This window comes from Argopecten irradians, chromosome 11 (assembly GCF_041381155.1).
Source record: "Argopecten irradians isolate NY chromosome 11, Ai_NY, whole genome shotgun sequence".
NCBI classification, from domain to species: domain Eukaryota; kingdom Metazoa; phylum Mollusca; class Bivalvia; order Pectinida; family Pectinidae; genus Argopecten; species Argopecten irradians.
The window spans coordinates 30,886,533-30,901,308 of NC_091144.1; the positions used below are offsets into that span (position 1 = coordinate 30,886,533).

At 32.6% G+C, this 14,776-nt stretch overlaps 1 protein-coding gene across 2 annotated transcripts in view; it reads right to left on the reverse strand.

The window, feature by feature from the left end:
* The window catches only part of LOC138335285 (VPS10 domain-containing receptor SorCS1-like), a 56,527-nt gene extending 41,751 nt beyond the window's left edge, over window positions 1–14,776 (reverse strand). The window contains exon 1 of one of the 2 annotated variants that reach the window (XM_069284304.1): window positions 13,988–14,776. In XM_069284304.1, the coding sequence (XP_069140405.1) occupies window positions 13,988–14,314 (327 nt within the window). In that variant the 5' untranslated portion in view covers window positions 14,315–14,776. The remainder of the gene's footprint in view (window positions 1–13,987) is intronic. The other variant, XM_069284303.1, reaches the window with a different exon arrangement.

A 14,776-nucleotide genomic window follows, 5' to 3' on the forward strand; every position in this document is an offset into this window, starting at 1 on the left:
CAGGCGTTTGGACCCAGGACCCCAGGCTCTGAACACTAACTAGGTGCTCTACTGACAGGCGTTTGAACCCAGGACCCCAGGCTCTGAATACTAACTAGATGTTCTACTGACAAGTGTTTGGACCCAGGACCTCAGGCTCTGAACACTACCTAGATGCTCTACTGACAGGCCTTTGGACCCAGGACCTAAGGCTCTGAACACTAACTAGATGCTCTACTGACAAGTGTTTGAACCTAGGACCACAGGCTCTGAACACTAACTAGACGCTCTACTGACAGGCGTTTGAACCTAGGACCACAGGCTCTGAACACTAACTAGATGCTCTACTGACAAGTGTTTGGACCAGGACCTCAGGCTCTGAACACTAACTAGATACTCTAACTGACAGGCGTTTGAACCCAGGAACCCAGACTCTGAACACTAACTAGATGCTCTACTGACAGGCGTTTGAACCCAGGACCACAGGCTCTGAACACTAACTAGACACTCTACTGATTGAGCTACCTGGACACTGATAATCAATCCAGTCAAATTCCACTCTATTTCTCCCTCTTTTCTTCATGTCTTCACCCTGATGACACCCTTCTCACATCTTCGAAAATCTCCCTGCTAAACATACTCAAGATTCTTGAAACACCAGGAATTGACAAATTTGCCAATTTTGCAGCAGAAGAGGAGAAAGTGTAGTGGCCAGAAAAGGTGTTTGAGCCCAGGACCTTCAAACATTAGGTCTATTAATTGAGAAACATTTGCCCGGACCCCAATGACCAACCTAGTTAAAACCATATTGTTGCGCACTAAAATGTACTGTTACTTTGATGTAAATTCATATTTTACATATGGTTATAAAGTTGAAAGCATTGTTATTGATATGAAGTTGCACAAATTCTTTTTATTCATGTAAATATAGGATTATATTTACACTTGCTATGCTTGGTCACTATACGCTAATACTACGCCGAATTTGTATTAACATTACTGCATTGGTAACACTTGAACTATTTGAAACTTGCGTAAGGAAATTGTTCTGCAATGGCACAGTATAAGGAACGACCTTTTGTGTTAAAACAAAGATCCATGGCTTTGTTTACTTCTTGATGCTACCATTACGTGGTATATTGTGTGTCTTTCTTGTAATTTTGGAAACTATGTAAATCAATAAAATACATGTGTTTATATATTTTATATATGACTTCATATCAATTTGTTAATATGAAACACAATTGTATTATAGCAAACGGACAAATATCACCGTACCGGGGCGACGTGCTTTCATTTTGCATTGTTAAAAATATGATTGGGTGTCATAGGTATAACATATACATCACATTAGCTTCTATTGTAACACTGGTGTTTTGACAAATTCGGAAAATTTCAAATGTGTGTAAGCAGTGCGCTCAAGCCTCGCATCGCTGCACAATAACGGTCACACGAGTTCCCACATGTGGCCGAGAACAAATACTTTATGTTATTACGCTATATATGAACTTTTTTTGCAAAATTTAATACCTACTTAAAGTTCTGATCTGATTAAATAAAATTATCTCTGAAATTCACTTTGTTTGTCATGTTTATTTTACACTAAAATATTGAACTTTTTTGTCGTCGCGGATGAATAATTCTACCTTACGTGCAGCGTCATCATTCTCTGTTCAATTGAGTAAGCTCCTCCCACTTTTGACCGACTTTTATTGAATAATTATGTCACTTTCAAATGACGATTTTATTGCATAAAAATATAAATAAAAAGTAGTGTGAGTGTAAATATAGGGATTGGATTTCGTTTTTATGTTAACCATGCTTGTATGGAGCAATTCCTCTAAAAAATATAATCAATATGTAAATGCTATAGGTACCTTTCTTAAAGTTAGTACTTCAGAGCATTACTAACAGTGATTGAATGTCTGCACCATGAAACGTGACAGTACACTTTGAGTAAGTTACATATGGTAGGTAAAATGCTCTCATATACTTGTTTTGTTTGTTTCTATATTGATATGACAAAGGTCATGACCTTCAAGTTCCAAGGTCACGTAACTTCAAATGCGGTTACTGTTCCCCTTGACATTTTTTCCCAGCTGTAAACACAATTGTCACTGATGTAGAGAGGAAATCCAGTTTACAAACACACAACAGGATTATATGTACATCTGTAAGGATGCTATAATGAAAGAATACAGTAGCTTACATAATGAAACACAAATTACAGATTTTTCTATCATGATTTTTTTTTAGTCAGCTAAATAACTTACAATAAGAAATTGTTAGAATTGTATCATAACTATACATTGTATTATAACATACACGTGATTATTTTTGTGAAAAAAAAAATCACTTGTTTCCCTTAATAAGTGATAATGTAGGTATTGAATTATCAATTTGTATTACCTCGTATATCTTGATTTTGTTATTTTCTCTGGAGTTTGTAAAGGATATCCAATTCTAGGGCTCTTATTGTTCTATTCCTCATATCACATAGAACAAAATAAAGGTGTAGAATAAAGATGGCTGGAGTTTCTAATCTCCAACACTGAAATGGCTATAGTCATTTTATACACACAGCTTATATGTGCCATATTCTAAATCTTTACCATTTTGAAATCTACCTGTAGCTTTAAATCACATTTCAGGATATTTCAAGACAGATACATACAGACATAGTCTACACAGAACATTTCTTTACCATTCATCATGGAAGGAAGAGTTAAAACATATAAATCATAAGCAGAGAAGAGTACGCCAACATGGTATATGATTAATAATCAATGAGTTTTTCGATAATCAATCACAGGGTATGATCTTGCTAGTTGATCACTAATGGCGATACAGTTGAGTAAAGAATGGCCAGGTGGAATATTTATTAGATACAGGTAACATAACACATGACAAATACATGATATATAGCTGTATATAAAGCTGTTTGGATTAAAGACCCAAGATTTCATTTCCTGCAGACAGTCAATCTACTCCGGATAGATTAATCCATAAATTGAGTCGGACTGTCCACCCACCTGTACTATACATTGTAAGATGGAAGCAAACGTCAGCTCTCCTGACAGTCTTAAAAACAACCCTATGTTAATGGGAGATCAATTTACAAAGCACAGATGTATGGATCGAATAAATCAAGGAAAGAATATAAAAATTTTAAGAAACTCCCAATGACTATTATGGAAACAGTATGATCTAGTTTGATGAGGGCTTTGTCATGGTTCCCCAACTTTGTGATTTGACCCAGCGATCTGCAATCGGAGAAAGGTTTCCGTGGAAACAGAAGAGTCACTCTCCTGAAACACCTGGTCCTATTACTGTGTACATTTCAGGGGTCAAATAAATATTTTTGTAACATTTCTATAAAAATATTTCTATATGTAAACAGTTAGTTAGACACTGTTTCCAGACAATCGTAATTCCAAACACATGTACTATTTATGTATATATATTTTCACACAAACAATACATACATAAAACATGTATTTACTCTAATAGAGTCAGTAGGTGTATATATATATACAGGAAGCTCGTTTTTACTCTCCATTCCTAATTCCTCTCTCCTCCCCTCCCCCCTCCCCATTCCCCACATTTACTGACCGAATTATCATTTCCTGGTGTTTTATACAACCGCACTTGTATCAATGTGGGACCCAAATACTGCCAAAATATACGCAATATCTGAGAGCAATTATTTCATATATTGCCTTATGTAACAAAGTCATGAATGAATAGCATTAATGACTGTAAAGTCTTTATTAATTAAATTTCACATAAATCAAATTGTAAATGAATTCATTGTCATGTAAATGCACATTAAGTGACACTGATGTTTTGGAAATGGGTGCAGAATTTATACACTACTCAATATAATATTCCTAGATTAAAATTCATTAATGAAAGTAATTGGCAATGTCAATCTCGTACAAATATCATGAACGATTATGTAATCCTACAGGTTGAGAAGCTATGGGAATTAATTTTTTGTATCTTTTTACTTTAAAAATGATACAAAAGAAGATAAATACACTTCTGTGTATATCAAACATTCATGAAATTTTGCTAAAATTAAGAATTCTTGAAGGACCATGACCCCTTGTCTAGAATCAAATTCATATGACATCATCAAGGTCAGAAACTCATTTATGGTCAATTATGTCCAAAGCATCTCTTTTTTTCATGAATAATGGTAATGAAAATTTCATATCCAAAGATTCCAAAGCATAAAAGCCTATTTTGTAAGATAAGAAAATTTGTGCATGGGTGTTTGCAATTCTCTCAATGTAAATGAAGTAGCATATGGATCAAAGGAGAGCATACTGATTATCTCATCTTTTTCTAACAAAATTTTCATACAAAGATAACAAAATGAAAAAAATACTTTCATGAAATTATTATCTCCCCTTGTTTTAAATAAATTTTCACACATACTGTATTCAACCCAATAAGGACCCACATCCCTTTAAGTGTCCCTCTGCTTTTTGAGGCATCCATTTCACTTATACCTCTAATCAAACACAGATTGAAAATATGAAAAACAGTGTGGGTGTCCTTATTGATTTATTTTGCAAATTAACCTATGGCTAATTAATTTGTGTGATAATCTTATGAAAGGCTTGTCCAAGTTTGGTTCTATAAAGCACCCCTTTACTTGTTCCATTTTTTAAGCGCCCTGGGCACTTATTGGGTTGCGTACGGTATGTTGAAATTATGAAACTTTCTCACAAAATATTGAGTCTTTGAATTAATATTAAGCATACGTAAACAAATGTCAGGCATCAAAATTATTACTCTGATGATCATCAGTTATTTTTTTTCAAAAATGAGATTAGATTTGACTAAAATTGACGGTTTGTCTCACGTCAATTGAATAGCTCAGGTACTACACATGACTTTACATTTTGTATGCTACAACATTGCTCCGACATTGAATACGCACACGTGCGTGTGCAAGCACGAGGTGTGACTTAGACATACCACAAGACAATTGGTCACTTAGTGAATAAATCAAAATATACCATAGTAAGGACGTTTAGGTAACCTGCAGGCACATACAATTCACACAGGTTCAAACAACAACATCTGCATATCTGTGTATATATACATGCATGGGATTTTAAGTAGAGCAAATTTACAAACACTGATACACAGCCAAGACATTATACAAAGGTCTATTGTATTGTATTTTATTGCTTATTTCTACCAATTCCTTGACCTACTGGAAACTCAACAGACTGCATCTTCAATCAAAACATTTCGAAAATGTGGAGTTTTGCCAAACTTGATCAAAATGTTCTTATGCAAGCTTAATTAATTCACTGTTCAAAAGGAATAATGTCTTTGTTTCCGGCAACATTCAGCCCTCCCAAGCCTCTTTCTGATTTATAGGTGTCCATTTTATAGCACTAAGTGGTGGGTCGTCATATAATGACATAGAAAGATCAACCCAGGTTAACCCTGCTGTATAAATCAAAAGTATCACAGCTTCTGAAGATCTTATTGTACAGCAGGCCATCAAGTCAAAGTACATCATTTATAACAAGAGCATTAAAATAAACTGGTGACCATTTTTATTTTAATTGGTACGACTTAACAGCAAAGGCAAAAACATATTTTTGTAGAAACTTAATTTTGAGTTTTCCAGTCTATCAACTTCTTTAAAGGCTCACAGTAATTAACAATTTTGGGATTTACACTTGAAAAATCTGTATTGTATATGTACTTGCAGTTGATACTTTTTAGTGGCAATAAATTTCTGCGAACTTTAAATGTATACCAAATTAAAACGCATAACAAAACAAGTTGGTTTAGAGCTGTAAAAAGGAGGTTGATATGAGAATTGCTGACAATTTATATTTTGAATGACATGACATAATGAATTCACATTGAGGTAATCAGAACATAGTATATGGCAGCCATGACCAACTTTTACAACAAAACAAGTCAATAGACAGGGATGAGAAAATGCTGACCTTAAGTTCAGATCGAATTATTTTTCTAACTATGCTAAGCTTCCGATGAAATGATTTTGTTATGTTTTAGTTTAACCAGTAAGCGTGGGATCTCCATACATCACTAGCCTTAACAAGCATTGCTGTGTCAGTGTCCGTAAAACAAAAATAATCATCGTCTTACTATTTCTGCAGCTGTTGGATTCAAGGCTACAAATGTCACTCAAATTCCCTCCAAGGTGGTTTCTGATTTTTACTGATTATCAGCCATTAGTGAAGGTCATCATGAAGAAAATATTCTTACAGCCATTGTGGTAGTCCAGACTTCATGTTAGTTAATCCCATAGTAGTTATTGTCCAGAAGACAGTATGATCAGCATGTATTTTGATACAGGATTACTCCCCTTGCCTAAGTTATCCCCCCTTATCAGATTATACCCTCCTGTCTAAATGATCTTTCCTGTAAAGATTATCCGTCCTTTATTGGTTTTCTCCCTTGTCTAGATTAAAACTATATAATCAGGCATAGGATGGTCGAACACAAAAATAACTAAATCATTTTATTGATAATAACATCACAGAATAGTGGCCTGCCATATACTCATATCACCATCAAAACACGTCCAGCATATATCTACAACTGAGCATTACACTTATTAATGAGGTTACTTAATTATTATACTTATCTCCCCTGACCTGAAACTCAGCATCAGGCAGCCTTACTGCTTCTATGGAGGTCTAGAGACGGATACCCAAGCTGACATAATTGCTTGCTTTAATCTCTCAAATCTATATCATATCTACAGCATATATTCTGCCAGATTATCTACATCAAGTATCCACGGTTGAGAGATAATCTTCCGCAAGAACATTTATGTTAATGACATGTTCAACTTGGCAATATGGATTTGGATTTGGCATGGTTTTTTTTATGATTTTATTTTTGAAACCCGGTAATTGAATTTCTGTTTGATATCTGAAAACCTTAAATCAGATGCCTTGAATATTAATCCAAAAAAGATTTAATAACTGGCTATGTAATGCGGATTAATGCTTATCTTCATTATCAGTTAATCTATCTGGTAAGTAATTTTAACAAAATTAATTCCTGCTCAGGACCTGCTATCAAAACCTCAGGAGCTGGTACAAATTTCAATCCCAGTGGTATTATGCTATATAAATATATTGAAAAATCAACAGACGTCTATGCCTTCATTAAACATTAGCACTTTCTGAAACCGATAACACTAATGCTTAACAAAGGTTTCTTCATTATAGTTTTTTTCAATACAGTAGAAATTTATATTTTTCTATAAAACAATATATGCACCATTGATTGGAAATTAGCTCCGGTCCATAAACCTCATGTTAAAATATGATACAGATATTATCTATAATCCTACCTCACTTTCATTTACATTTTGATCACATGACATTGAATAAGTTAGATATCTCCCCAGAATTTGGAGGCGAGGGAAAAAAAAAAACCTACGGGAAATAGCCCCTCAGGGAAATAACCCCTAGGAAATAACCCCTCAGGAAAATAACCCCAGGGAAATAATCCCTTGGAACCTCTGCTCGTGACTAGAAATGAACGTCGTCTGCACATTAACCACCAATGGTAATACTGTTGCTTATTTTTTGCAGTCCGACAAATTTAGCAACGTTGTTGGGAAATATCTTTTTGAGTTATTTAAAGTTATATGTGCCGTATTTTTCATAGTCATGAATCAAGAAGAGCTTTTAATATGTTATTCAACTCCAAAAGTTACCAACATTTTGAGAATTACAATACTTTCATTGTATAGGTTTTAATTTTACAAGTACACAAGTACAAAAAGGACTGAAAATGATTTTTGGCAGTACTGCCAAAAATCATTATATTAACATCTTCAGTGTAATGAATTGAGTACATACGGTCAGACCATGAAGCCATCTTGTTGTCCACAATTTAATTACACATTTTTACAGTATTATTAGTAATTGTTAAGTGATTTCTGAAGGTATATTTCCATCTAAACATGTATAAGGCATAAAAACAAGAATTTCACAGTGCATAACCTATGTGTTTCTAACTAACGTTATAAGGCATTATATAGGTTTGTCTGTTACATTTGAATGATTTTCACAGCTTTATTCATTAAAACTTATGGTTTTAAATATATAATTGAAGAAAATATTGCATGTCCAAATTTTTGACCAGTTACGGCACATATAACTTTAACTAAACAAATAATAAATTTATGAAATCATTTGAATTTTGTTTGGTATAATAGAATAATTATGTTCCTATGTTGGGATACATCTAGAATTGTCTCCCTGGAAGATATATTTTCTTTCGGGCTTCGCCCTTGAGAAAGGACCATAATGTATACCGGTAATATTGTATTTTTCTTAAAGATTAATGTAAAATCTGGGCATTAATATATCTATGCATTATATTAAATGTACATGTATGGTCATTCTATTTTAAAACTGAATATGTAAGTATATCCTAATATTTTTTTTTTACCTCTGTAAAACAACCCATACCCCATCCCCCCCCCCCCCCCCCAAAAAAAAAAAAAAAAAAAAAAATGTATTTTGATTGTTGCCACTTGCTACTTATACAAGTGTGGATTGGACTCCACCCTGGCGACCCGCTGGTTCACATATGACAGATGAGGCTGAAAATGGTAGGTTTACAAACAGCTGGCCAACAGATGTATAAACTTCTCTTGTGTCATTGTAATAGGTACAGTATGTATCCTAATAAATAACCAACGAAACATGTCATTATACTAGGTACAGTATGTATCCTAATAAATAACCCACAAAACATGTCAATACTAGGTACAGTATGTATCCTAATAAATAACCCACAAAACATGTCAATATACTAGGTACAGTATGTATCCTAATAAATAACCCACAAAACATGTCAATATACTAGGTACAGTATGTATACAGTAAGTATGTATTCTAATAAATAACCCACAAAACATGTCAATATACTAGGTACTGTATGTATCCTAATAAATAACCCACAAAACTGTCAATATACTAGGTACATATGTATCCTAATAAATAACCCACAAAACATGTCAATATACTAGGTACTGTATGTATCCTAATAAATAACCCACAAAACTGTCAATATACTAGGTACAGTATGTATCCTAATAAATAACCCACAAAACATGTCAATATACTAGGTACTGTATGTATCCTAATAAATAACCACAAAACATGTCAATATACTAGGTACAGTATGTATCCTAATAAATAACCCACAAAACATGTCAATATACTAGGTACAGTATGTATCCTAATAAATAACCCACAAAACATGTCAATATACTAGGTACAGTATGTATCCTAATAAATAACCCACAAAACATGTCAATATACTAGGTACAGTATGTATCCTAATAAATAACCCACAAAACATGTCAATATACTAGGTACAGTAAGTATCCTAATAAATAACCCACAAAACATGTCAATATACTAGGTACTGTATGTATCCTAATATAAATAACCCACAAAACATGTCAATATACTAGGTACTGTATGTATCCTAATAAATAACCCACAAAACATGTCAATATACTAGGTACAGTATGTATCCTAATATATAACCCACAAAACATGTCAATATACTAGGTACAGTATGTATCCTAATAAATAACCCAAAACATGTCAATATACTAGGTACTGTATGTATCCTAATATAAATAACCCAAAACATGTCAATATACTAGGTACTGTATGTATCCTAATATATAACCCAAAAACATGTCAATATACTAGGTACAGTATGTATCCTAATAAATAACCCACAAAACATGTCAATATACTAGGTACTGTATGTATCCTAATAAATAACCCACAAAACATGTCAATATACTAGGTACAGTATGTATCCTAATAAATAACCCACAAAACATGTCAATATACAGGTAGTAGTACATGTATGTATCCTAATAAATAACCCAGAAAACATGTCAATATACTAGGTACTGTATGTATCCTAATAAATAACCCACAAAACATGTCAATATACTAGGTACTGTATGTATCCTAATAAATAACCCAAAAACATGTCAATATACTAGGTACAGTATGTATCCTAATAAATAACCCACAAAACATGTCATATATATACTAGGTACAAGTATGTATACTAATAAATAACCCAAAAACATGTCAATATACTAGGTACTGTATGTATCCTAATAAATAACCCACAAAACATGTCATTATACTAGGTACAGTATGTATCCTAATAAATAACCCACAAAACATGTCAATATACTAGGTACTGTATGTATCCTAATAAATAAATAACCAACAAAAACATGTCAATATACTAGGTACAGTATGTATCCTAATAAATAACCCAACAAAACGTGTCAATATACTAGGTACAGTATGTATCCTAATAAATAACCCACAAAACGTGTCAATATACTAGGTACTGTATGTATCCTAATAAATAACCCACAAAACATGTCAATATACTAGGTACAGTATGTATCCTAATAAATAACCCACAAAACATGTCAATATACTAGGTACTGTATGTATCCTAATAAATAACCCACAAAACATGTCAATATACTAGGTACAGTATGTATCCTAATAAATAACCCACAAAACATGTCAATATACTAGGTACAGTATGTATCCTAATAAATAACCCACAAAACATGTCATTATACTAGGTACTGTATGTATCCTAATAAATAACCCACAAAACATGTCAATATACTAGGTACTGTATGTATCCTAATAAATAACCCACAAAACATGTCAATATACTAGGTACTGTATGTATCCTAATAAATAACCCACAAAACATGTCAATATACTAGGTACAGTATGTATCCTAATAAATAACCCACAAAACATGTCATATATACTAGGTACTGTATGTATCCTAATAAATAACCCACAAAACGTCATAACTAGGTACAAGTACAATAATAAACAAAACATGTCAATATACTAGGTACTGTATGTATCCTAATAAATAACCCACAAAACATGTCAATATACTAGGTACTGTATGTATCCTAATAAATAACCCACAAAACATGTCATTATACTAGGTACAGTATGTATCCTAATAAATAACCTACAAAACATGTCAATATACTAGGTACAGTATGTATCCTAATAAATAACCCACAAAACATGTCAATATACTAGGTACAGTATGTATCCTAATAAATAACCCACAAAACATGTCATTATACTAGGTACTACGTACATATCCTAATAAATAACCCACAAAACATGTCATTATACTAGGTACAGTATGTATCCTAATAAATAACCCACAAAACATGTCATTATACTAGTACGTATGTACTAATAAATCAGTAATGTATTATATAAATAACCCACAAAACATGTCAATATACTAGGTACTGTAAGTATCCTAATAAATAACCCACAAAACATGTCATTATACTAGGTACTGTACATATCCAAATAAATAACCCACAAAACATGTCAATATACTAGGTACTGTACATATCCTAATACAAACCCACACTAGGTGCTGTATTATCCTAATAAATACCCAAAAAACATGTCATTATACTAGGTACTGTATGTATCCTAATAAATAACCCAAAAAACATGTCATTATACTAGGTACTGTACGTATATCCTAAAACCTGTCAAAAATCGTTTTACTATTGACTAAGAATCTCTATACTTTATTATACATGTACTGTATATAATCTACATATGTCTTTATATATCTTTATTGTCAAAACTTATAATCTCTATAAGTTCCATAAATCTCACCATTCATGAACATACAATTGTGTAATCAATGAAGCACAAGCAGCATATGCATATAAATACAGTCAAACTTATATATACAGACCGCTCAAGGGAGACAACCAACCAGGTGTTTATATAAACAGATGGTCTCTGTATATACACAAGTCAGAATTCACAAATGAATTCTAAGTTCAAACATGCAACTGCACACATTCCCAAAATTTGTACATGTATTCATATGGCTTAAGATTTAAATATTTTCATTTCAAGAGAATGGTTACCGTTATTTGTATATCTTCAGACATATTCATTTCACTTAGATAAATAAAAACAATATTTCAACTTGTTTTGGGATATAAACTTGTATAGGGACCTCTAAAATTGATAATGGTGGATTAAAATTGTTTTATCACCTATTCACATCCAGGGTCATTTGAGGAATTGCTAGATGGATGAACTAAGTTTGATGAAAACAAAGAACCCACAGAAAAACCATCAACCTACAGTCAAACTAGCAATAACAACTCCCTCACTTGGGTTTCAAACTTACAACCCAGAAGTGGAGGACAACTGACATTATTTTGAAACACCTTAACCACTAGGCCACCATACACCAGGAGAAGACAGTCACCTGTATGCAGTACTAGCATGAATTACTAGTACAAGTACATCCTCAATTTTACTTAAGTATCTTCTAAGAATCTCTATACTTTATTATACATGTACTGTATATAATCTACATATGTCTCTATATATCTTTATTGTCAAAACTTATAATCTCTATAAGTTCCACAAATCTCACTATTCATGAACAAGCATATAAATACAGTCAAACTTATATATACTTTTGAAAACATGACATTATGCTCTAGAGCAATATTTAACATACATGTATTTTCGAGCTTCCCCATTTAATTACCAGGGTAATGCAATTTTTTTTATGTATCCAACATTATTACATGACCTGTTTCATATGATAAAAACCACAATGGATTGTAACTAAATCACTCGTGATATCAAAGACTGTAAATTAAAGCTTCACTACTACCTGCTTTCAATACAATGTTTTAAATGCATTGTTAGCTTAACCTGCATTTCTAATCTGTGCTGATAATAAGTTTAGTTTTTCTATATCTCAAAAAAGAATATATACATTTATAAACAAAGAATGTATTTGCCTAAATGTAAATCTAATCAAAGTAGTGAAAATATCTTCCATTACTAATTAACAAAAGTGTCCTCTATGATAAATCAGTTAAATTACCATAAATAAAAGCACTGTCATCTTGAATATTGTATTATATCGTAAATAAGTCATTCAAATGAGTTAACATTTTAGATATTGTTAATATTAATTGCAATTAGAATTTCAAAGTGTTTTAATTGACTTTAATAAGAATGAATGATTAAAATATACAATGTTAAATAATTTACATAAATTTTAAATGTATGGTTCTGTATCTTTATTTCAATAGGAAATAATTACTTTTACTTAATGATTTGAAAATGATATTTGAATCGACAAGTCTTAAATTAAAAAAAAAACTATGGAATTAATATTAAGCATGTTTAACTTAAAAGTTATTAGATTTACCTGGTAATCTCCAAATATCTCTTCTAAAAATATCTTAAAAGAATCAATATATATAACATGTTCATTAACACAACAAATTAATTAGTACTAATTATAGTAGTTATAAATGTTTGCCAGATATGGGCATGCTAAGGTGCTAGAAAAAAACCACCTTGATACACATTAAACATTAACTTAAGGCTAATGTATGTATGTGTAGGTCTTTAAACCTGGCTATAAATACACTGAAACAAACAAAAACATTTATATTAAAGTAGCTTCAGGCTTTGGGGATAAACAATAAGTGTTTAGGGACAACCCCACCGTGCATACATTCCGTCTGACGTAGTTCGACCACGTCTCTGGTACTTTTCCATGCGGCATGTGTGAACTTTAATAACATACAAGAACTAGACTATAGGCGCTAATCCAAAACATACCACTTGTAGATAAAAAAAAAATCTCAACTCATGGGAAAATTTACCGTTGAATTACATTTAAAGTGGCCAGAATTTGAAAGCACATCTTTAGACCGAAATAGCACGTGTAAAATTAAGATACTTCTTCGTGTGTAACCAATGTTTACATTAAAACTAATATAGTGTACTACAAATAGTTACAAAATACACATCATGTTTTGTGAATGATCTCGACGCCAGAACATTGACAATGTAAACAAATGGGATGTACTTACACTACTGTTCCTCCCCGACCAGGACACAACTGCTTGGGAGTGAGAATCGTCCGGAATGTAAAAAGTTGATGAAATTAGTGTATTGGACCCATCGCCTGTTGAAGTCCCGTTACGTGTAAGGCTTCGGCGCTGTCTAATCGCAAGGTCCTTGTTTCGTTTAAATCTATCAAGATTCAACTCGGACATGGGTTTCCAATCCAAAACTGAAAAGTATTCATCTTTATCTTGAAGTTTGTGTAAATTTATCTTCGCATGTACAATATTATTGACACAATCACCTAAAACAAGGAGGAAAGCCACAAACACGAGTGTGTTTTGGTCGTCCATATCTGGAGTAGTACACTGTTTCGCGGTAAAGCTCGGGACTCCACATGATTGGTTACATTTGATATGCAAAAATCTGGATTCATGTCATGTGATCAACATTGCATCATACATCTCCATTCATAACTTTGAAGAGTTTTTCCATTGTTAAATCAAACGAATTAACGTCACTATTGGAATCCCATTATAATTTATTTGTAGATAACTGGATTTGAATAAATGTTCCCAGTCTTTTAACACTAAGATAGATCCTAATTTATCTTTTAGAAATTAAATTAAATTTTATAGTTACCCCCGTATCGGCCTCAAGCACTGCTAGGTCAGTGGGCCGAACTGCTAGCCAAAATATTTCGTCATCATTGTGTACAAATATTGTTATAAAAGAAGACGTCAAGGGCACGATTAATAGGGCTACTACTTCGATAGCACGTGTGTAACGGATTTTAATGTTTATATATTGGTAAT